The sequence below is a fragment of the Rhinolophus hipposideros genome, assembly GCF_964194185.1.
Source record: "Rhinolophus hipposideros genome assembly, chromosome: 6".
Lineage (NCBI taxonomy): Eukaryota > Metazoa > Chordata > Mammalia > Chiroptera > Rhinolophidae > Rhinolophus > Rhinolophus hipposideros.
Genome location: NC_138052.1, coordinates 101,292,185 through 101,316,402, shown reverse-complemented (window position 1 = coordinate 101,316,402; position 24,218 = coordinate 101,292,185). Strand labels below are relative to the sequence as shown.

At 57.0% G+C, this 24,218-nt stretch overlaps 1 protein-coding gene across 8 annotated transcripts; it reads right to left on the bottom strand.

Annotated features, from left to right (window-relative positions):
* Nucleotides 1-277: 277 nt before the first annotated feature.
* Nucleotides 278-21,558, bottom strand: D2HGDH (D-2-hydroxyglutarate dehydrogenase). 8 transcript variants are annotated; one of them, XM_081051349.1, is made up of 11 exons: nucleotides 21,427-21,483; nucleotides 21,143-21,236; nucleotides 19,839-20,194; nucleotides 17,769-17,826; nucleotides 16,858-16,997; nucleotides 15,956-16,149; nucleotides 14,684-14,852; nucleotides 12,673-12,816; nucleotides 10,637-10,779; nucleotides 7,831-7,996; nucleotides 278-1,784 (listed from the first exon to the last, which is right to left on the bottom strand). In XM_081051349.1, the coding sequence occupies exons 3-11, from the start codon at nucleotides 20,182-20,184 to the stop codon at nucleotides 1,525-1,527; spliced, it is 1,620 nt and encodes a 539-aa protein (XP_080907475.1). In that variant the 5' UTR covers nucleotides 20,185-20,194; nucleotides 21,143-21,236; nucleotides 21,427-21,483; the 3' UTR covers nucleotides 278-1,524. The 8 variants fall into 8 exon arrangements, with proteins under 8 accessions (XP_080907475.1, XP_080907478.1, XP_080907474.1 ...); XM_081051352.1 differs by lacking the exon at nucleotides 21,143-21,236 and adding an exon at nucleotides 20,456-20,785; XM_081051348.1 differs by lacking the exon at nucleotides 21,143-21,236 and having other exon boundaries at nucleotides 21,427-21,558.
* Between the last annotated feature and the right edge of the window lie 2,660 nt (nucleotides 21,559-24,218).

Below are 24,218 nucleotides of genomic sequence, written 5' to 3'. Positions count from 1 at the left end.
TGCAGACAGTGCTCTGTGCATGGCCTAGTGACAAACCTGTGTGTGTGTGACCTGTGTGTGCCTGTGCACGTGTGTGTGTACTGTGAGCGTGTGCCTGTGCACAGTATGTGCACGTACTGTGTGTGCGCACAGGTGGCCCTGTAGGGGGAGCCCCAGGAGTGAACTGGGGGCCACTTCAGATTTTGGGGCCAGGGAAACCGAGACTCCTCTGACACTTCCTACAACCCCAATCACTGGCCACCTTCTCAAAGGCACACCAATACTCTAGCAGAAAAATACCTCAAAATTTATAGGCTTTTAATATTTCACGCATTATTTTAATTCTCCAAAATAAACTTGCTTGGTCATAAAACTATTATTGAAAGTCACTACAGACATGAACTGACCTGCCTCTGACAACTATTGGAAAGCCATGTGACACTAAGCCTCCGGGGCCCAATGAGACAAGGTTCTGTCACACGACGGGGACAGGGACAGAGTGTAGGAAAGGGGACGGCTGCCCTAACAAGCATCAGGCCCGGGGGACTGTCTGCCGACGTCCAGGTACTTAGGGTGTATGGCACACATACTGCACTGTGGGCTCTTACAAGGTTAATTTTGTAGTAACAGAAGCGGGGAGCTTGTCCTGATAATTCCCATTTTTATTGGAAGTTTGTGACAGCCCAAGCGAGGAAACATGTGTCCCCACAGCCCCGGTGGGTCAACAGGGATGACCCGACTTAGGGTCACTGAAGCAGCAGGAAGGCAGGAGGGCCGTATGCCCGTCGGGGCTTCCCCAGGCACAGCTGGCACCACTGGAGAAGCAGAAAGACGGACTGACATCACAGCAAACAGCCAAGTGCTAAACACCTAAGCCCTGACAACTGTCTTGACAACTGATGAGCCTTCTAAAAAGGGGGAAATGATACATTTCAAGGCACAGTACTATCCGGTCACTCTGGTTTGAGAGTGACCAGCCGCCAGCCATTGCAAGTCACCCGTAAAGTACCTGGTGAGTCAGCCTCTGGTGGTCACAGCCCGGAGAGAGACCGGTGCTCTGGGTGGCTCACATGGAGGTCGTCACTGCTGCCTGGGGCTGTGGGGGCTGGCAATGCCCAGACCCAGAAGCAGGAGCTCCGTGTCCTTCCCAGGGCTGAGGCAGGACCCAGGGGCCCACAAACAAGGCAGGTGCGACCGGGTCCGTTTTCAAGTGGGCACAAGTGTCTAAGATATGCCAGCAGAGGCCCTGCTCCCCATCCGCAAAGGGACGGGAAGTGCTCGCCCAGAGGCCGGGCAGAGCGGATGGGTAGCACCAGGCGGCACTCTCCTCTCCCTTCACCCAACAGAACCTGCAGAGCCGCAGGTGGGATCATGCCCAGGAGTGGGTGCTGGGGGCACAGAGCCCTCTGACCAGGGGGCAGGGTCCCCATGCCTGCGGCTGGCTCAATCGGGCAGGCGCCCTGAGCCACGCTAGCTCTCTGGGCACAACAGCAAGAGAAAGACTGGACCGAGGCCACCCCGCCTCTCCCACTGCCCCTGGCCGCATCAGGCCCGGGAGGGCAGCGTCTTGTAGGGGTTCAAGATGCCCTTGGGGTCCAGCAGGGCCTTGAGCTGCTGCATGAGATGCAGGGCCTCGGGTGGCTTGCTGTAGCCCAGGATGTCCTTCTTCTTGAAGCCCACACCATGCTCGGCGCTGACACTGCCCTGCTGCCCAGCCGTCCACTCATACACGTAGGGCTCCAGGTCACCCAGCAGCGATGCACTGAAGGCTTCCGCTGTCACATTGAGGTGCAGGTTGCCATCTCCTGGAGGGACAGGGCCCCGGGTCAGGCTGAGCAGGGCCCTGAGACCCTTCCCCACCTGCGAGGCCCCTCCTGTGCTCAGTCTGGTTCCAGCCCTTCATGTCACTGGCCACTGACCTGCAGTGACAGAAGCAGCCTCTTCTAGGGGACACAGCTCCCTTGTCTTTTGCACACTTCTCTCTCTAGTCCTCCCCAACACAAACACCCCCTCTACCCACTTGACCTCCTCCAAGCACCCCCAACTGAGAGTGGCTGTGTGCCAGCCTGCAAGGGCCTTCACCGACTTAGGGCCCCAGGGCCGGACCACACTGATGGTGGCTGTCACCGGACTCACATCTCCAACAGTGCCTGGGACGGCCCCACCCCCAGGCACCCCCCAGACACCATGGGTGCCCCGCCCCACCACCAGGATTCCTCCTCCAAGGCCACCCAGCTGACACCCACCCAACCAAAGTCCTGACTCCCCAGCTAGCCCCTCTCAGGTCCAGTTGGCCCCCCTGCTGCCCTCTCGCCTCAGGTCCCCTTGCTGAAACCCCCAGGGCCCTGGCTTTCCAGCACTGTACAAACACACTCCGCCTCTGGCCTGGGGACAGCCGGGCTCATGTGCACTTTGTCCCTTGGGGGTCCCAAAGCAATGACAACAGACATGATCTTAACCCAAGTCGATGTGCCCCGTGAGCTGGGGCTGAGCCAGCTAGACATGGCCAGAGAGAGCCTGGCATGTGGGCGGGTGACGGGAGAAGAGGAACAGCAGACGGTGGACTTGCCACTGCCTGGGAGGCTCGAGGGCGGAGAGAGGCAGAAGCCACGCTGGCTGGGGAGACCTGGGAGGTAACCTCCAGGAGGCGCTGGGCGTGACTGGCAGGAAAAGCCAGCACAGACGGACAGAGAAGAGGGCCCAGGCCCAGACCCAGAGGTCTCGCAGGTGGAAGGGGCTGAGCAGATGGTGGGACAGGCCCAGTGAGGGCTGCCGCCCACCCTGAGGGGCAGGGAGCTCCAGAGGCCAGCAGGAGGGCGTTGCTGGCAGCTGGGACACAGATGCAAACCCTAGGGCAGACCTGGGGCCTTTAACCCGGTGACCCTGAGCTTCCTACGTCCCCTCTCTCCTTCCGGGTATTTCATAGGTGGGATGCACAACAGGGAACCCTCCCACCAAACGTGGTCAACACTGACACACTCAGGACAAAGGAACTAAAACCATCAGCAAGGGACCTGCCCAGGGGACACTGAATGTGGCAGGAGAGACCCCACCTCTACTGACACCTGGATGCTTGCAGCCAGAATTCACACCACAGACACTGAGCTCAGAACAGGACGATTCAAGAGGATTTGGGCTAGGCGGCCCAGGTCCCCATTCTCACCCTCCCCACTGCTGCAGACAAGCAAATCACCACCAACCCAAGCCTCAAAACGTCCCAGATAAAAGCCTAAGACACATGAGCCCAGGACAAAAACTGCACCCACACAAGAAAGAAGCCACCATCAGCAAGAGCCAGCAGAATCTGACTATAAAGACGAGATCCTGTCATCTCCAAAAACAGAATATACATGTTTCATGTGCCCAAAGAAATAAAAAATATAAAACACTGGCCAGGCAAAGCTTTTCAATATCCATATAAACCTTCTAGACATGAAAAAATGTGATGGCTGAGGTGTAAAACCCAAAGAACAGGTTTAACTGGATATTACACACAGCAAAGAAGTTAGTGAACTGGAAATCAAACCGAACAAAACGATCTGAGTGCAACACAGAAGCCACGACATGAAGAAGGGAAGAGCGACTGGGGCAGGACATGGCGAGCGCTGGGCTGGAGTTCCAGAAACAGAGAAGAGGGGGCAGGAGAAACAGCATCTAAAGACACAATGGCAGAGCAAGCTCTAAAACCGAAGTGCAGCGGACTTCAGCAGGACACGTGGACAAATCAGAGGGAAACTTAAGAACCCAAGCACAAAGAAAGGATCATAAAAGCATCAGGAAACGAAAAACACATTCCTTTCACTGGAACTCGGCAGTAACAATGGTCAGAAGACAGCAGGATGGCATCTCACTCTGCAGACAAAAGAACCATCAACCTAGAATTGTTGAAATCCACTGCAAAAAAATTTAAGAGCAAAATCAACATACTTTCAGGCAAATAAAATCTGTGACATTCTGTCACTAAAGATTCTGGAGGAGGAAATGCAGGTTGTGAAACCAGACAGAGAAGGACTGGAGTTGGGGGTGAATGCAGACAAATACTGACCACATGTGGTGACAGCCACGGAAGGCCATTTGAGACCAAAGCAGAGGAAACTGAAATATGCTCCAGAAGCAGCGTAAAAACAGGAGGGGTGACTACAGCCAGCTACAGGGTCGGCAGGTCCTGGCGCCGTGTACCAGTCAGGGATCTCCAGACACAAAGCGCCAACAGGTGTGTCCAGAGGGAGGGAGACACTTTAAGGGACTGGCTTGCGGAGCCACGGGCACGCGCAGTCTGAGGTACACGGGGCAGACCAGCAGGCTGCAGACCTAGGGTGCAGCTCGAGTCCAAATGCCATCTGGAGGCAGAATTCCTTCCCCTCTGAGGGATCTCAGTCTTCTTCCTCTTCAGTCCTCAACTGATTGGATGAGACCCACCCACGTACGGAGGACAATCTGCTTTTCTCAAAGTCTACAAACTTAAATGTTACCTGATGCAAAGTGTGCCCTCACGGCAGCATGTGGACTAATGCTTGATCAAAGCGCTGAGGACGTGGCCTGGCCAAGCTGACGCGGAAGCGTGACCCTCACACATTATTTGGAAGGAGGCTGCTAATACGGATACCTTCCAAACCTGAGAAGGCAAGGATGCAGGCTACACACCAGGGTCAGCACCAAAAGAACAGATAGAGGAACACATGTACAAGTCTCTAATTGGTAAGTGGAAAAAAATTAAATGAGGGAAAGAAGGTTGAAATAGAGAAAAGGAAATAGAGTAGAAGTGAGACATGAATAGACGGTCCGAATCAGGATGCAGGAAATGAATCCAAATAAAACATCAGTGATTACAGCACACGTAAATCATGTACATGAAGAGTAGCAAATGGCACAATGAGTATTTTGAGCTGAAGACCACTGAGAAGTAGAAAGAAGAAAAGCCCCCTGGCCTCCCTGTTTCATCTAAAAGCAGGACATATTTGTAAAGGTGTCCCCTCCTCTCTCTACCTGGAAGGACAGAAACAATCGCCAGAGACAACGCTGGACCCTGACCAGCCTGGAGGTGCAGCAGAGGAATCTCCATAATGAGATCCCTTTCCCAGTTTGCTCCTGTGGAAGCTCCCAGTCCTCACCCTTCATCTGTCACTTCTCTAAGGACGCGCTGTCCTTTGCGGAGATGTTGTGGAAGCCCAGGCCGTAACCACACTTTGGGTTGCTCATCGCTGAGCCTCCTCTGAGAGGCACATGTTAATGAACTTGCTTTTTTCTTGTTACACTTGTGTTTTGTGGATATAATTTATGGGGCCCCAGCAAAGAACTTAGTAGGGTAGAAGGAAAAGTTAAGCTTTCCCTGCCATCTGTAAATAAACTAAATGCTTTTATTTAAAGATAACAACTGGCAACAACAAGAAAGAAACCCCAGCTACATGCTGTCTTCAAGACAGGCATCTAACTCAAAAGGATAGAAAATGGCCAAAAGGAACGGGAGGAAAAGTAGTGTGTCAGGCAAACACCGAATAAAGGAAAGCTAATGTTATTGTATCATTCAAACAAAGGAGGCTTCAAGATAAAAGCAACTCTACAGATAAAAAGAGGCAGTCCAGTGGTGATAAAAGATACTGTTTACCAGAATGAAACGACAGTTCTGATCTCCTATCATCAGAAATGGCAGGGCTACAAGGAGAGACCGCTTCGTCCCCCCAACACTGGGGATCTGACACATCTCTCGGCTGACGGCGGGGCAGGATGTAGATTAAACAGTGTGCGTGTTTTATCTGGTGCATCTGTGCAGACATGGGCTCCACCAACTACAGATGGCACACTTTTCAAGTACTCATTACATTTATGGAAACTGACCATTTAGCGGGCCGCTGGGCTAAGTTTCAGTATGACAAAGACCTCGTATAACAAAGAGCTGGTGTGACACAGGCCCTACCAGAATGTGGGACCTCGACGCAAATGCAGGGCCACCTTCAGCTGCTGAGGTGAGAGCAACAGCAAGTGGCGGCTCTTGGGAACCCAGCTCAAGCTGAGTGACAAACACTGGAGCCACTCTGGCTGCGTCGCTCTCGGCCTGGGGCTGAGGCCAGGGCTGCAGGCGGCCTCCGAAGGGGGGCACAGGGCAGGGCAAGGTGTGTCAGCAGCACTGATAGAGAACCCAGCAGGTGGCTCAAAGAATCTGCCATGCTGACGCTCCCGCCCTCCCCGCTGAAGTCCCCACAGGCGGGAGCAGTGCTTTGGTTCATGATGATGCGTGTGACTCAGTGACAGCTACTGTCCTGGCTGGGGACTCCTGAGATCACGTTGAGTCCAAGAAAATGATAAACTGAGATACTATTTAAAAACAGCAGCTAATGTGGTACTGGAGGAAAATTTAAATACTTATGTTAGAAAAGAGAAAAGGCTAAAACCAATGCGCTAAACACTTAATTTATAAAGTTAGAAAAGCAATTGAATAAACCTAAAAAAGGAGAGAGAAAATAGTAAGTGTACTAGCAGAAAAGAATGAAATAGAAACGTGCAAGAGAAAGGATCAACAGAGCTGAGCACTGGTTCTCTGGGGAGGCTGGGGCCACCTCACAAACGCTGACACCGGGCAAGGGTAGCAGACGAATATCATGAACGGGTGATGTCTGTATTCAACATTTTAGAAGAAATGGACAAATACCTACAAAAAAAAAACGCCAAAACCAACTCAGAAGAAAAGGAAAACTGCAATAGTCCTGTGGTCAATCACAGAAATTAGTCTGCAGTCAATGCCTGCCAACACACAAACCCACACACACACAGCCTCAGGCCCAGTGTCTTCACTGGCAAGTTCAAGCCAACACTGGACGAGGAGATAAGTGCAGCCTTACAGACTTCCCGCGCTGGATAACGGGTGACGACGTCAGCATGGGCAGAGGAAAGAAGCCTTATGGGACATCACTCGTGAAGGTACCTGGAAAAATCCTACACGGGACGCAAATTAACAGATCAAACAAAACACAAGAGGGACCACGGCCATAAGGGGCTCATTCCAGGAACACAGCCCTGTCAGTCTCTGAGGGGCTAGTGTCACTTGCTCCCTGTTACAGACAAGCACCCGTCATCTCGGTTGTTCAAAAAAAGCATCAACACACTCAACACTCCCTCTTGATTTGAGAAGGAGAGCCCTCACTCCATCTCTGACCGTAATGGTGTCCCCATCTGTCCGAGAGGCTGGAGTCAGTGTCCCCAGAAGAGGATTCGGCTGAGTCTCAAGTCCAGCATTCTGGGCGGGTGGCCCGAGCCCCACCCCTTTGGGTGAGGATGGCCCCCTTGCTCTAGCCCACTTCCTGGCTCGTGCCCCCATGGTCCTTTCACACTGTGTCCTAACCATGCTCGCCCCCCAGGTCTCCCCAAATGCTAGCCAGCCATCGTCCCCATTAACGTTGGTGGACATACAGAAGTATGCACTTCCGTGTGGTCAAAGCGGTCAGCCCCTTCCTTTATGCCTCAGCCCCTATGTCATACTGAGAAGCCCACCCCCATTCTAGGTCACACAATTCTCCTGAATGTCTTCTAATAAGCTGCAGCTCTGTCCTCATGGTGTGACCTGGCTGTGGGGGGGGCATCTCACGGGTCCCTGCTCAGACTCTGGGGTACAGGGTCCCATCGTGGCCCAGCAGAATACCCCACACCCACGGCTCTACCACCGAAATTGCATGTCAGTCTTCCCCAAAACACCCCAAAGATTCAGGAGAATGGGTGGGATTGTCTCCACTCCCAGGTTTCCTCCATCACCATTCAAAGTGTGGAGCGTGCTGCTGATGTCAAGCCCATGCGCCATCGTGCTAAGCTGACCCTCGGCTAAGTATGACCCACCTGACCCACTTGCCCAGCTCTGCTCACCCAGGTGGCCGTAGCCCACAACGTGCTTGGCCCGCGGGCCGAGGCGGGCACGTAGCTCAGTCACGAGGTCGTAAAGCCTCTCCACGGGCAGGGACACGTCATACTTGTACACGTAGCCGTCCAGGCTCAATGCCTCCGTGATCCTCTCCCTCAAGGCCCACAGCGCCTAAGACAGATGGGAGGGGACAGGCAACATGAGACCCAAGGGCAACAAGTGTCAGCGGCGATGAGTGTTAGAACTGGGTCCCACCTGCTGCCCAGGACAGCACCAAGTGCCAGCGCCTGAGGCACCGAGAGCCCCTTTCTTGAAGGAGACAGGCCTAACAGAGGGCACTCAGCAGGCGGGGGGAGTGGCTGGTTGGGCTGCCTGACAGACAAGGGGCTGGGAAGGCTGAGGATGGGCGCTGAGCGAAGGTGGGACAGAGCAGGCAGGTGCCCTGCAGGTGCCTGAGGAGCAATGCAGGCAGAGGGGATGGGTCACAGGGCCCTGGGACACACAGGGACACAAGGGGTACAGGAGCGACAGAGGGTGCTGTTGGCTGGAACAGACATAGTGGGGGATGAGGGGGCCTGGGACGGGGCCTGGGGGCTTGTCACGGCAGTGCTGTCCCTTCACACAAACCCATCTGTGGTTCACTTGTTTGGGTAAACTTATCACTGTGGACACTTGAAGCCATCGTAGGGGGCAGCGAACAGAGCAGCACGCACGCCACCGCTGTCCCAGCAGGGCCTCTGCCCCACTCCCGCCCCTCAGACTCGCCACCATTTCAGTAAATGTCACAGCCAAGTTTCTACATGGTCAGGACTCTCCTTTTGTTTTTGAATATAACCAGTGTTGCGACCTGCACAACACAAGCCGTGGGAAGGCGAGGGAGGCGGCGAGGGTTAAATAATAATACAGACAGAGACTCTAATACAGTTAAATCACAGAGGACCAAGGGACTCGCAGCCTCAAGAGACTGGAGCCCCGAATCGGGTCACCGTGGGTATTTATTGATTTTTCACAATAGGAATCACATGATTAGGGACAGGGTCTGTGAAACTCCTACACCACATGAGAAACATTTTTCCAATTCCCATAACTGTCCCATAGCAACCGATGCACACCATCTCCAAGTGACCAAGGTGCAGTGTACACAATCCCTGGGGGAGCAAGTCTCACAAGGTGAAACTATCTCATGAGCCAAGCAGGAAGAGCGAGAACTTACCCCTCCAATGGGTCCTTTACACTGGAGGGTGCAGGACAATAGTTGAGGCATGGGTCAGCAGCATCTCAGAAAGAATTAGAGGAGGGGCACAACTACCTCCTAACTTTATGATGCTAACTCATGGGGGTCCTAGGGGGGTCCCGTCTGGCTTAAGTCGTCCCTCCCATGAGGAAACTTACTCGTCTGACTGCAGACCCTGTTTACCAGGACCAAACATGGAGACTTAGGATAACATAAACTCAACCCCAATGAGGGACAATTCTGCAGGGTCACCTTTCCCTAAGGAAAGACTGAAGGGGACGGACAGCTAGGCTGCTGTGTGACTACAAACCAGTGCCATGATTATCCCTAAAAAGAACGACAATTCCTTCCTATCATGGATTTCCCCAATTTTCACATCGATTTTTACAGCGCGCAAGTCACTCGGCAACCCAACCCTCTGCAGGCACCCAGAGCCCAGCGACATCCTGGCACCGGCCCAGCCGCAGGGACCCCCAGCTCACTCCGTGCGGGGCTGTCCTGGCCATGCCCTGCCTCCTGCCTCTGTCCCACAAAGCAGGGACCTCCTGGAAGTTGGCAGCTGGAGCCCCTCAGGCCTTGTGTTCCTGCACTGGCACCATCCACGGCGTCCCTTCAGGGCCATCATCCCAACCCCCATCCCTGCCCACCTGGGAAGGAAGCTGTCCCAACCCCTCTCTGCATGGCCAGGCTGGGTCTCTGGCCACCAAAGTCTGAGAACTTGGTTGTGAAGCCAGCATCCGCAGGGCCGGCCACTACCCAATAAGAGGTCAGCAGCCCGCCCTCTGCAGGAGAGGCCTCCACCCCAGGCAGGCCAGCTCATGGTACTTGTTCTGGCCACCAGCTCTGAGCAGAAACCTGGACACCAGTGGTGTCCCCATCTCCTGCTGTCTGCTGCTGGGGGCACTGGGCCCGGGCAGAAGACACGTGGGCAAAGAGGCAGCTAAAGGCTGCCATGCCTCACAGGAAAGCCTGTGCTCGGTGATGCGCTTTGACAGAGAGTCTTAAGTCCTCATGCATAACATTTAATAAACATAAAAGTCATTGTAAAGAAAAAGGTTTAGCAATAAAGTCCATGAGGCTGACCACAAAGACCACTGGAGACCCTGCCCCCACTCACCCTCACCAGGGCCCATAGCAGCCCCACCCTCTGCCCGGTCCTGCCACTCCCTGGGGCCTTCCTGCCCCCTGATGGCCACTCTACACACTGCAGCTCCAGGGACCACAGGGGCCCATGGGGTGACAATAGCTCCCAAGGCCTGAGGCCCTGCCCCTCCTTATGTGATGGTAATGATGGCCCCCAGGTCCCTTGCCCCCACCTCCTTCCTTTGGCCTCAGAGGCTGAGTCTTCTTTCCTCAGAAAATGCCCCATCCTCACAATTGGTTCTGATTAGGCTGACAGGCCCACAGGTCTCTGCTTTGAAACTCATCTAGACACCAAGAGTCTGGTTCCAAAGAGATTCTCCCAGTAAAGCTCACGTCCACCCACCGCCCACTCCCTCAGCCAGGCACCTGACGCCCCCCACATGTCAGACAAGTGGGGTGGGCAGAGGAAGGAAGGGCACCAGCGGCACACACACCTTGATTTTCCTCTGATCAGTGGCCAGGGTCCCGTCGGTCACCAGGCCGGAGCCCAGCACCTGCTCCAGGAAATTGCTCAGCTTCTCGGCATCGTGCTCAGCTCTGGAGCCTGAGGTCTCTATCAGGACGTAGAACGGACTTTCTGGAGGGGCAGAGAGCAAGTTGAGAGTCACCTCTGGTGGCTCCTGAGCTGCCAACAGAGCTCAAGCTGGACCTCAGATGCTTAAAGCAGGTCTTTCACTGTGACAAACCACGCTCCCTGGAAAGACAGGAACAACCCGATGACGCCGTGAAGCCCTCTGTTGGTGCCTGTTGGGGCACCTCACAGGAGGCCACTCTTACCAAACCACAGGCCACAGATGGACCATGGCTGAAGGAGAGGCCACTATGCCTGGGATGGCCCATGGCAACCGCAAACCCACGAGTGCTAAGGTGAGAAGCACATGCTTTTCACCACAAACATCTCGTCTGAAGTTTAAAAACACGTGTATGACTAACACACTGAGCAATAGCTAAGCTTGCGTTTCGTCGTGGTTGCTGTGTATATTCATTACATTTCTTGATGCCAGTAAATGAAAACTCACTGACTGTCACTGTTCCTCCTTCTACCTTAAAGTTTCTTCCAGTACAAACGCAGGTTTATCCCACCACCAAGAAGGATATGTCTTTCAAACACTGGCATCTTTCTTGCTGAAACAGAAATTCTGTGCTTAAATTTATCATGGGTCACACAGAATACTTGAGTGCCTCTAAGTTTTTATGGGCTTTTCTCTATTATAAAGGTCAAACTTGTTTATAAAAGGAATTTGGAAAAGAAAGAAAATTAGAAATGAAAAAAGCTCTCCCAGCTCTCCAAACGTAGCCTATTCCTCTTTCGACACTAACAAGTCCTCCCAGGATTTCTTCTACACTGGCCACAGGGAGGCCTGTCCTCTGCCTTAAACATTGTTAGAGCAGCTTCTCACACATGACCCAACAACACACAACACTCCAGTGTGCGACCCTCTCTCTACCCAGAGACCCTCCATTCGTCCAGAGATTCCCTCTTCTGCCCAGAGACCCTCCATCTTTTCAATGGTTGTATGTCTCATTTCTTTACCACTGACATTTAAGTTGTTTTCTATTTTATTATACTAAAAGTAGCATCTCATGAAAAACTCAGAGCATAAAGATCTTTCTATATTTATAACTGCTACGGACTGAACTGTGTGCCCCCACCATTCCCATGGTGAAGCCCTAACCCCCCGCAATGTGAAAAGCTGGAGATGACACCCTTTAAGGAGGTAGCTAAGGTTAGGTGAGGTCATCAGGGTGGGGCCTGGTTCATAAGAAGAGGAAGGGATGGCAGACAGCTCTCTCCTCCCACCATGTGAAAACACAGTGACCAGGTGGCCATCTGCAAGCCAGGAAGTGGGGTTCAGCAGAAACCAACCCCGATGGCACCTTGATTTTGGACTTCCAGCCGCCAAAATCATGAGAAATAAATTTCTTTCATTGAAGCCACACAGCCTGTGGTGTTCTGTGAGGGCAGCCTAAGACCATGGCTGTTTCAGGGTAGATCTCAGGAAGGAGTAAAGTCACCGAGACCTACAGCTGCATATTTTCAACCTCTAGGTTCACGATGCAAACTGCCTCCTGGAACCCCTCCTCACGTCATGCACAACAGTGACTAGGAGCCAGGCGTGCTGCCCTCGTTCACACCTTCAGAAAAAACCCGCTGTGGTCCGAGGGCAAGCCCATCATGGGGCGGTGCTTCCCAGTCGTGGAGACAGGAGAACACTTGTAATGAGGGCCTGTGGCTGTTTCAAAGACCCCACCAGAGTTACAACGCAATAGGCCGCTCACAGAACTAAGCGCAGGGCACATTTACAACACGTGTAACACAGAATTCCGTGCTCACCCCATCATGGCAACACCTCAACTACAGCAGCACCGACACTGCCCTTCCCTCCTCATCCTTGGAGGACAGCCTCAGCCGTCACACGTCAGGCGGTACAGGAGCGGCGGGCACTGCCGGCTAGGTGGGGACCAATACCTTGCAGCGGGCTGGCCAGGTGGAGGTGGTGCCCGACCAGCTGCATGCACTCAGCATCCATGAACTCGTACGCTGACAGGATCTCGCCCAGCATTCCCTTGCAGCTGCTGAACGTCTGCAAAACCTCCGCAAAGCCCGGACAGCCTGCAACAGGGCACAGCATTCAGGCACACACCAGGCCACAGCCAGGCCCAGACCCTGCCAGGTCACCAACCCGACTTTTGAAGCAGCCACTGACCCGACTCCCACGGGAGTGGGAGGAGCAATGTCCAGGGAAACACCCAATGCACAGCCCACAAGTACACTATGGGCATCAGAGGTTAAGGCACACAGCACTCGCTGGGCAGTGTCCCCGGTGCCTGGGAAGGCGGTGGGAGGTCAGACGAGATCGGGGACGACTGCTGCACAAAGGCCCAGAAACAGGGCCGCCCTTAAATGGCTTCATCGCATTTCTCTCACAAGCAGTGCTCAGGTTTCCCCTGGTGCTCATAACTCATTCGAGACACACGTACTTGTAGTCGCACAACAGCCTAGCCAACTGTCCCTCCATGTCCTTCTTTAAGGAAAGAAGAGTCTGTAAGAATGTGCCTTTCTGGGACTCTGTTCCATCCTTGTGTTTACACATTATGTCTCTCTGTCTGGTCCCCAAAAGATGGTTTGCAGCCAAAGACGGGTAAGATACCTCACGGGAGATACAACCTAAGCCAGGGGGAACCAAGAAGGGACCCCTAATGAGCTACCTTAGAAAAATAAGGGAAGGGGCCTTGCCTCCCCTTCCCCCTGCCTGGGAAAGTCTGTTGCGCGCCCTGGCTTTTCCCTTGCAGCTGTTTGTGAGAAAAGTCATGAGGACAACAAAGATCAGTTCTCTCACTTATCTCAACAGAGCTGTTACAATATGAGAGACTTGACCCTGAGAAGGTACAGACCTTAGGTAAGACATCATGGGACCTTGTGCTTCGGCTGTTTGAAAGTTAAAATAATTGGCTTGGGATGTTTCTATAACGTGATAAGTGAGTCTCACAAACCGTGCCAAAAACACTGCTACTCCCTTGTATACTTATCAATAAAAGCATCCAGTCGGCTTTGTTCAGGGCTCCAGTCCTCTGAGACTGAGAGACCCCTGGCCTTCGGAGAGATTTAACAGCATTAAGTCTCTGTTTGTTTTTCTTAAAAACTTAACCCAAACCGCCCCTTCTCGCCTCCTCACTGCCCTTGTTGCGCGGGATGCGACACGTACTGAATGCCGTGAGGTCGCTTTGGCACCCCAGTGCAAGGATGTATGGGCAGGTGGGAAGGGCCCGGGACCCTGTGGGGGGCCACACACGCAGCCTTTCAGGCTCAGGGATCACAATCCTTGACTGTTCCATCTGGGAAAGGCACTGACTGACAGCATTGGCAAGTTTAGAGCTTGCGGAAACCTCTAGAAGACTGCTAGTTCTCATAACTCCTGAGCAAGGAAAGGAGGAGACTCCACGATGCACCAACCCAATTGAAAGAGGACAGGAGGTGGGAAGGAAGTAGGTCAAACTCACTTTTAAAGTCAGGGGAAGCAGAGACCCTGAACCGTGGCCAGGAGGGTTGTGGTCGCGAGGGCTCCCGTGACAGAAATGCACGCGAGAGAGGGCGGAACAGCCCCGTGGCTGCACACTGATTCGCCCGCAGTAACAAATAGTGGTGTCCCTGATCTTATGCCAAATGACATTATTTCCCTTAGAATCTCAAGTACAAGCTACTTCAGTGACAAACTGGGGTGAAAGAGATGAACGAAACCCCATTTTGTTACAGAATAAAGTGTGCTCTGCCCAGAGCTTGGAAGGCTTGATTTCAGACCAAGGCCCGGTCCTGGATCCCTTTGGAAACAGCGAGAAGCTGGGAGAAATGGGCAGGGCCATCCTGTGGGAAGGGCCATCCCCTTCCGTCCCCCATCCCAGGCCCCTGGCACCAATGACAGGGCAGCCAGGAGCACCGGGCTCCCAGCAGTCTCCAGCAGAGCAGCTGACATCCCACCTACCGAGGAAGGCCACATTCACGGCCTTGGGCTTGGGAGGACACAAGATGGACACGGCGGTAATGACCCCTAGGGTGCCCTCTGACCCGATGAACAGCTGCTTCAGGTCATAGCCCGTGTTGTCCTTCCGCAGGGAGGTGAGGCCGCTCAGGATGGTTCCATCGGCCAGCACCTGGGGAGGGAGACACAAGCCTTTATGCATCGGCAGCGAGTGGGTGCCCCCGCTCAGGGGAGGCCGACCAGCCTAGGGCACCCTGAGGAAGCAGAGCCAGCCAGGAGGCCCCCACCTCACCCCAGTTTGGTGTAGGAATGCAGCAGGCCCCCAGGTAGGGGCCTGAAGTCACACAGTGAGGCTGACAGGACAATCTTCCCCAGAAGGAGTGAAGTTACCCCCAGGCCAGCCCCACCACCCACAACCAGGAGGCTCAGGACCCAGTTCTCAAGGAAAGCTGGGGTGGAGCAGGCACACCTAGGGGTGGAGCAGGGCACACCTGGGGTGAGCAGAGCACACCTGGGGCGAGCAGGGCACACTTGGGGCGTGCAGGGCACACCTCATAACTATGACAAGTGACTTACAATAAAAATAACGTGCAGCCGGCCAGAACATAAAGCTATTGGACTCGGTGATTTAGTGGATGGAAGTGCAACGTGCAGCTTTGTGTTTGTTCCGCCCATGGGTAACGGGACAGAAGGCTCCGCATTTCAGAACGCCGCAGGTGTGCTACACGGCTGTGAGGGTTCAGGGAAATGGACTCAAACGCCCATGGAGGGCGGCGAGCAATGGAATAACTAAAGGACAACTGACCCTCGCTCCTTCTCTGCACAGAGACGGCCTGGAAGTTGGCCCCGGTGGAATGTCGCCCAGTCACGGGAACCTGCTCACACCCAGAGCGCCTCACATGGACGGGTAGGCCATGGGCGTACCATCAGTCTCTCAGGAAGCCAGGGCATGGCCCTGAGTGGGTGCTGCGTGCAACCTGCACGGCACAACGGGAACCATGGAAACCTGGGTCTCCAAAGCAACACATGGCCCTGCCTGCCAAGGTGGCCTCATGCCCCTGCACTGCCCCCATGGTGCACGCCACACCACCCAGTATCCATGCAGTGTCATGGGCCTCCACAGGCGGAATGAGACCTAAGACCCCTCCCTGCCCGAGGGCACACGGCCTGGACCTGACACGTAGGGGCCTCACGAGCGCACTGACTTCTGGGAAAAGGCTGGAAGAGTCAGTGCCATGGCACTGTGATAGGGGACAGCAGTGGCACCCAGCTCACCACTTCCAGGCCCAGGACGGTCCCATGCAGCGAACCGTATCTCAGAAACCGCAGGCCGCCTGCGTTGGTCGCCAGGTTTCCCCCGATGTGGCAGCTGCCCTTGGCCCCTAAGTCCAGGGGCATGATGAAGTCCCGCTGCTCCACGTGCAGGCTCAGCTCCTCCAAGACACACCCCGCCTGGCAAACCAGGATCCCTGCCAAGCAACCAAGCCACCGCGGTGTCTTTGGCTCAGGGCAAGGGAGACTCACATGGGGGCCCTGTGGAGTGAACTACCCTGGGACCCAGGCCCAGAAAAAAGCGTGTGCCCTATGCCTCTCCCAGAAGTTATCTCTGTGAGTACTGTGAAAAAGAGGAAAAACTGGTAAGGTGAAAAGAGAAGAAACACACACACGCTTGGTAGAAGGGAGCAGAAAAGAGGACGGCTATAAGGCAGTGGTCTCAACTGGGGTGATCCCGCCTCCAGGGGACATGTGACAAGTCTGGAGACATTTTTGATTGGGGGTGCTGCTGGCATCAAGTGGGTATAGCCCAGGGATGCTGCTCAACAGTGCCCAGGTGCCCCCATCACAGAGAGTGATCCGACCCCAAAGGTCCTGTCCGAGGGGAAAGACCATAATGGTGCGGGCCCCTGAGCAGGAAGCTCCTTTACATGTGTGTGACCTCACACACCCCAGAAAAGGCACTCATGGCCCAAAAACGTCAGAGTCGATGACAACCCATCCCCCTTCACCTCAAGCCCACCGTGTAAGTCACTAAGTGACCAACTAAACAATACCCCCTTGTGGCCACACCCAGAGGGCCAGGTGCAGGTGCAGCTGTGCCTGGAGCTGCAGCCACTGGTCCTTTCCTTCCGGAGCCCAGGTTCCCCACCGCCCAGAAGCAACAGGCAGCCCAGCCTCACCCGACACGTCGTGGAAGCTGATGACCTGGTTCATGAGGGCAGTGGACAGGATGATCTCATCAAAGACAGGGACGCTGCCCCCCACCATGCCCGTGTTGCCTCCCTGCGGGTTCACAGCCAGGTTCCTCTCATGGCAGTACCTGGGACAAGCACAGGTGGAGTGTCAGGCCCCTCTGCCCCATGCCCACACCACCGTTCCTGCGGACACGCTCCAGGCCAATGCCTGGCGTGAGGGCAGTAATCAAGGGCCCGGAGGGGTAAGGATTTAGAGAAATACACCAGGTAAACCCACCCTGCCAGGTGCGAGCCTCTAGCAATGGATTCTGACAGAGCAAGTGCACATGTGCCCAAGTTCACCTGCCAGGGAGCTGAAGCATGGTTCAATATAAAGTAAAACTTGGGACTACCGTGTGTCTGAGGCGGACACCTTCATGCATCAAAAACTGTGCCACTAGATACAATGTGATAACATTTAAAACACTACAATGTCATAGATACAATGTGATAACATTCAAAACCACCTTCACGCACAAAAGATACTAACGTAACAAGCCAAAATATCATCAGTCCTTATCTTTGGAGGTGAAATTACTGGTTGCTTTTGCATTTTTTTCTGTATGGTTTTCTATGTTTTCTGTTTTTTCTATAATTAACATTATAGTTTATTGATGTAAAAAAATCAAAGAATGCATATTTGAAGATAAGGTCTATTTCCTTCCCTGACCTGCACTACAAGTCTATAGCCACTCCCACGCCAGGCTGGGCCCTGTGCCCCAAGGTCCTGAGGTTCCAGGCCCGGCCCTGAACAGGCTACCAGCTTCGTGGGTTCTGTGCCTTAACGTCTTTGTGAGCAAACTACTGACGAACGACAGAGAAGCAATGGGCAGGCAGGGAGCTGGGGGGCTCCTTACCTGAGGATTCGAGATACCTCCTCCGATGTCCGGGGCCTCAACAGCACCTTGCTACAGCCTGTGACAGAAAAAGAGTGCATCATACACGCGCAGGGGACCTCCTGGATCTATGCTCCCTCCAGGAAGAAGAATGTTCTTCACCAGCACTTTCTCCTTCCTTGGTGAAGTGACCTCGGCCAGTCATCAGTACACCCACAAACCCCAAGGACACGAGCAGTCACGTCTGCACTGAGGGGAGGTGGAGGGGCCTTGAAGGTGGCTGGGATGCCATGGGCCAGTGGTCCTGCCTGGCTTCTGCACTGCATGTTACTAAGTATCTCGTGGGGAGATGCTGTAGATATCCTGTTGCTCCTCTCAAGTACACCCATGAATTTAGCATCTGTTGGTTCTCCTTCCTGAAGCAGTTCTTAAGATGGCTGCCAAATGGTGATTTTTCTGAAGCCATCCATCCACCTATATTTATTAGCTGAACTTCTACTGTAAGGAGGGGCCTTCCTTCTCTCGTGTATTTATTTATTTAGCTCTTTAATCATCAGTGTGGGCTCATGGGTTCTTCTCTTATGCACAGGGTTACAATTCTTTGCTGTCATGATTTATGTGATGCCCAGAGATGGCCTGTGGGAGCTCCTCTAAGCTAGTCCATCAGCATTCCTAACCACTGCCTCCCCAAGATGGTCAAGTTTCTTTCCGCCCTCTATCTTGTTTAAAGTACTTTGAATAGATGAGAGGAGGCAGTAGAAAGGCGCGAGGGATACTTGGCACGTGCTCCTCCTGTCACTGACTCTTCATGGAGCTTTGAGCTCAGGCAGCTGGTGCAGACATGTGCCAGAGGCGACAGCGGATGGGTGTGATGAGAGGAGAGGGAACTAGGGGGTGGCCAGACCAGCAGTCCTGCGTCTTGCCCTAGGGCGCTGCAGTGGGGAGAATGGGGCGCCTGAAAACATATATCCAAAACCTATCCCTCAGACCCTGTGAACATGACCTTATTGGGATTAAAGGGTCTTTACATGTGTGAGTTCAGGACGTTGAGATGACATCATCCTTGATGAGTGTGGCCCTAAATCCAGTGACAGTTTTCCTTATAAGAGAAAGGAGAGGGAGAGTGGAGACACAGGCACACAAGGGGATGCAGACAAAAAAGGGACTCCACGGAAGTCACCTCAGGGTGATCTGAAGGTAAAGCCCCAGCCGGGCAGGTCACAGGGTCGTCCTTTCCAGGCCTATGACTTCTTTACTGAAAGGTTATCTCGGCTTTAAGCAGCCCTGCCCATTGTTTCTGTGCATCTAGGTTCACAGGACTCGAAATGCCCCCTTCAGACCCTCCTCGTAAAGCGAGAGCTGTCTTAACTCTCCTGGGCTCCATCCTGCCTGCTTTCTCCTCGTGTCATCTTCCTTCTGTTCCCTCCGTGACCTCAAACGCATAAAAGAAGCTGCAAAGCTGCCGTTCTCGGGAGCATATGAGACCTTGATCCCGGCACGTGCCGACAGTTTGGCTCAAACTCCTACAAAAATTCTCTCCAGGACTGGCGTTTCCTACGTCGACAGGGAGAAAACCATGGGATGGATGACAGAGGCAGACTGCAGTTGTGCTGTCAGAAGCCAAGGGAGCCACCAGAGGCTGAAGCTGGGAGAGGTAGGAAGGGTCCTCTCCTGGAGCCCCGGGAGGGAGCACAGCCCTTCAGGTACCTTGATCTCAGACTTCTCACCTCCAGAACTGAGAGAGATTCAATTTCTGTTGTTCTGAGGCCCCTGATTGTGATTCTCTGTGTCAGTGGCCCCAGAAACCAAACCCGGAGGTGAGAGGAAGTAGTTAAAACACAGGCCTGTCGCAGCAGCCAGAGGACTGTCTCGTGCTTTAGTTAACAACTGCTGTGCACCACCAATAAACTTCTATAAATTCTGTCCTCAGTGCATTTCAAAGTCACCAGCAGGCAGCTTTCCCGAGGCATCAGGAAGGCGCATGGGACAGTCACTCCAGCTGCTCCCCCAACCTGCGTCGCCCTTGCCCGGCTCACAGCTGATGCTCCAAGTCCCCCCTGAAGCACGAGGCATGAACAGACCCTGGCTCACCTCGCACGGTTCTCAGCCAGTCCACGTTTGCAGCCTCCAGCTCCTCAGGGTCTGTGATGACCCTGCCGGGGACCATGCGCTCAAAGGCGGCCAGGTCTTCCTCAGACACCACGGAGAAGGGCAGCCGCTGCACAGGGTAGCGCTTGTGGGTCAGCATCACCTCGGGGGCCCGGGAGCACGTGGAGGAGCTGTGTCTGCAAACCAGGGGGCTGGTGCCCACGACCCCCCAAGGGGCGGCCCTGGACATCCCCGCGCATGTCTTCTGCTGCACAGAGGCTCCAGGGGTGCAGGCTGCCCGCCACCTGAAGAGCCACACAGGCCACCTGGACACCAGGTGGGGCACCATTGCCCCTGCCCTAGAAAGCAAGCGATGGCACCTGTAACCCTGGAATACCAGGAGCGATGAAAAGGAAGTAACTGCAGGGCACAGAGCCCTACATGGCCCAGGTGGCCCAGGTCAGGGAAGGTCGTGAGGACAGCGGGGACACGGGGACAGGACCGCTCTGGAGAGGCGCTCTGAGGAGCCGGGAGGCAGGCGTGGGAAGCGCTGCCCCAGCTCTGCCCCATGGGGTGTGGCCCCGCCTGAGGGTTCGCCATCCTGGGTGTCACCGCTTCACCTTGACGACAAGTATCTCCTCTCAGCCCTCTTCCCTCAGAACCGTCCAGGACGCAGGCGTTACGAGGGGCGATGCCACTGAATTGTGCCCTTGAAAATGGCTAACACGGGGCCGGCCGGGGGCTCAGGCGGTCGGAGCTCCGTGCTCCTGACCCCGAAGGCCGCGGGTTGTTCCCACTGGGCCAGGGGGCTCTCGGCCAGGGGTCGCCGTTGGACTCCTTGAGTATCACAAGGGATGGTGGGCTGCGCCTCCTGCAACTAAGACTGAACTCGGCACCTTGAGCTGGGCTGCCGCTGAGCTCCCGGATGGCCAAGTCGGTTGGATGGTACCCTAGGACATCAACCACAAGGCGGCCGGTTCGACTCCCGCAAGGGATGGTGGGCTGCGCCCCTGCAACTAGCAACGGCAACGGGACCTGGGGCTGGGCTGCGCCTGCACCGCTAAGACTGGAAGGACAACTTGACTTGGGGGAAAAAAGAAAAGTCCTGGAACTGTTCCGCTTCCCCAAGAAAATCTAAAAAAAAATGGCCATCACGGACGTTTTATGTTTCACGCCTACGGCCGCAACGTTAAAACGTGCGGGACGGAAAAGGGCGCGGACAAGGCCTTGTCTGGCTGCCCAGGCGGCAGAGCCGGGGTCGCACGACGGCCGCGCGAGGGACAGCTGCCCGGGACACGTCGCCTCACCTGGCGCTCAGCCGGCGAGGAGCGCGGGGCACGCGACGTCGGGGACACGCGGGCGTCCGCCCTGGCGCAGCACCTGCCGCGCTGCGGGGACCAACTGCGCCACAAACCGGCGCGGTCGTCAGGGGGACGCGGGGCGCAGCGCGCTCGGCCGGGACCCCGCCCGAAGCCCACCCGCACCCGGAACTCGGCGCTGCGCACGTCACCCACGCGCGACGAGGCTCGGTGGGCGCGACCACCCGCCGCCCCTCCGCTCAGACCCCCGGCGGCCGCGCGCACGCACTCACGTCCGCGTCCCCGTCCCGGCCTCCGCGGCCGCCGCAGGCCTCGCGCCTCTCAGGACCAGAGTGGGCGGGGCGGACAGGCTGAGTCTGCGCACTGGCGCCCCGGGCCCACCTCCCTGGCCCCGCCCCGCCCTTCCGGGCCCCGCCCCCCAGGCCCTGGCCCCGCTTCCGGCCCCACAGCGGCCCCGTGCGCCCGGGCGCGCCGCACGCTTCACGGTCCACTGCGGGGACAGCCGGCCGTGACCCGTTCCGCCCTGCAGCGGTCTCAGCGCCCCCTCGCGCCCCCTCCCGAGGGTCGGCCCACCGGGGTCCAAGCCGACGGGCCTGAAAGGGGGACGGCCCACCCCTCCTACTGCGGGCCTAGAGGTCTCTGGCTGCCCCCCAGGGGCGTCGCTCCCCCAGGGGCCTCCGGTCCCCCCAGGGGCCTCCGGTCCCCCCAGGGGCCTCCGTCCCCCCAGGGGCCTCTGTCCCCCCAGGGGCCTCTGGTCCCCCCAGGGGCCTCCGTCCCCCCAGGGGCGTCGCTCCCCCAGGGGCCTCTGTCCCCCCAGGGGCCTCTGGTCCCCCCAGGGGCCTCCGTCCCCCCAGGGGCCTCCGGTCCCCCCAGGGGCCTCTGTCCCCCCAGGGGCCTCCGTCCCCCCAGGGGCCTCCGGTCCCCCCAGGGGCCTCTGTCCCCCCAGGGGCCTCCGTCCCCCCAGGGGCCTCCGGTCCCCCCAGGGGCCTCTGTCCCCCCAGGGGCCTCCGTCCCCCCAGGGGCCTCTGGTCCCCCCAGGGGCCTCTGTCCCCCCAGGGGCCTCCGTCCCCCCAGGAGCCTCCGTCCCCCCAGGGGCCTCCGGTCCCCCCAGGAGCCTCCGTCCCCCCAGGGGCCTCCGGTCCCCCCAGGGGCCTCTGTCCCCCCAGGGGCCTCCGTCCCCCCAGGGGCCTCCGGTCCCCCCAGGGGCCTCCGTCCCCCCAGGAGCCTCCGTCCCCCCAGGGGCCTCCGGTCCCCCCAGGAGCCTCCGTCCCCCCAGGGGCCTCCGGTCCCCCCAGGGGCCTCTGTCCCCCCAGGGGCCTCCGTCCCCCCAGGGGCCTCCGGTCCCCCCAGGGGCCTCTGTCCCCCCAGGGGCCTCCGTCCCCCCAGGGGCCTCTGGTCCCCCCAGGGGCCTCCGTCCCCCCAGGGGCGTCGCTCCCCCAGGGGCCTCTGTCCCCCCAGGGGCCTCTGGTCCCCCCAGGGGCCTCCGTCCCCCCAGGGGCCTCCGGTCCCCCCAGGGGCCTCTGTCCCCCCAGGGGCCTCCGTCCCCCCAGGGGCCTCTGGTCCCCCAGGGGCGTCGCTCCCCCAGGGGCCTCTGGTCCCCCCAGGGGCCTCTGTCCCCCCAGGGGCCTCCGGTCCCCCCAGGGGCCTCCGTCCCCCCAGGGGCCTCCAGTCCCCCCAGGGGCCTCTGGTCCCCCCAGGAGCCTCCGTCCCCCCAGGGGCCTCTGGTCCCCCCAGGAGCCTCCGTCCCCCCAGGGGCCTCTGGTCCCCCCAGGGGCCTCTGGTCCCCCCAGGAGCCTCTGTCCCCCCAGGGGCCTCTGGTCCCCCCAGTGGCCTCTGTCCCCCCAGGGGCCTCTGGTCCCCCCAGGAGCCTCCGTCCCCCCAGGAGCCTCCGTCCCCCCAGGGGCCTCTGGTCCCCCCAGGAGCCTGGCTCCCAGCGCTCCGGTGCGCTGGGCTCCGCTCCTGCCAAAGGGCAGACACCCCTGCAGCGTGGTGTGCTTGGAAGGCAGTACCCCAGGAAGCTCCAAGAGCTGAGGGCGGCCACCACGCTGTCCTGATCAAAGGCCTGGGCAGGACATCCAGCCAGAGGACCTCAGAGGGGCGGCGTGGGGAGGGGGCCGTGCGGGGGTGTGGGGAGGCCCTCGGCACCTGGCTTCTCCAGCCCCCCCCAGGCCTGTCTGCCCCGTTAGGCTCCACCCTCAGCCCGGCGTGCCCCTGGCCTCTGCCTGCTGGGGCACGTGGGAGGGACAAGGGCAGGGGACCAAGGAAACTTGTGGCCTAATGGATGTTCCTGTGACATCACTGCAGTGACGGCCCTCACTCCGTGGCCCTGGGGCCAGTTCCTGGCCTTGTCCCATTCCCTCAGGGGTGTCGCAGGCGTCTCAGTCCCAGCTCCATGGGGCACAGGGCCAGGCAGGTACCACCCGCTGCCATGGGCTGAGTCCCACCCCGCAAGGCACCCTCCCAAAGCCAGCCCTCCTTGGAGCTCAAAGTCCCACTCCGCGCCCCTCCCGCAAGATGCCACATGCAGCTTCCTGCCTTGGCCCCGGTTTAGGGGTGGTAGCTGAGGCAGTCACTTTACCTCAACCCTCCGGTACCCAGACCTGTCAGTGACACTGCTTCCACCTTCCTGATACAGTACCTAGAACTGGGGCAGGGGTCACCTCCCTCCATCTGGTTCCATGGGTCCTGCTGAGGCATGGCCAGTGCTTGTATGCTCACCCAGTTCCGTGTGTCATCAGCAAAAGCAGACGGGAGGGGTACTCTGAGGGACGTTCCAGTAATGAGGGCCTCTGGGCCCCATGCCTACAGAGAGCAAGAGCGTCCACACAGCCCTGAAGCAGACTGAAGGTGCACTGGAGGCTTTGCCAGGAACAAATGGGTCCTTGTCAGGCCACCGCTGAGTGCCAATTTCCTCTGGTAACCATGCACCAGCCGGCATCGTCTGCAGACCAGTCCTCAGTACAGTCTTCACGCAGGTACACTGGGGGTGTTCAGTACACCCCACTGTGCCTCCCTGTCAAGGAAGCAGTTTGCCTTTGCATCACTGTTCTGGGGGGAGGCGGGG

What these genes read in the sequence shown, in the direction of transcription:
- D2HGDH (XM_081051348.1), bottom strand. Translation starts at nt 20,184, where the DNA reads ATGGTGCCCCACCTGGTGTCCAGGTGGCCTGTGTGGCTCTTCAGGTGG. An exon ending in CAGCTTCCACGACGTGTCGG is followed by an intron (nt 16,150 to 16,857) that starts GTGAGGCTGGGC and finishes GTTGCTTGGCAG; the next exon opens with GGATCCTGGTTTGCCAGGCG. An exon ending in CCTGGCCAGCCCGCTGCAAG is followed by an intron (nt 10,780 to 12,672) that starts GTATTGGTCCCC and finishes CTGCCCCTCCAG; the next exon opens with AAAGTCCGTTCTACGTCCTG.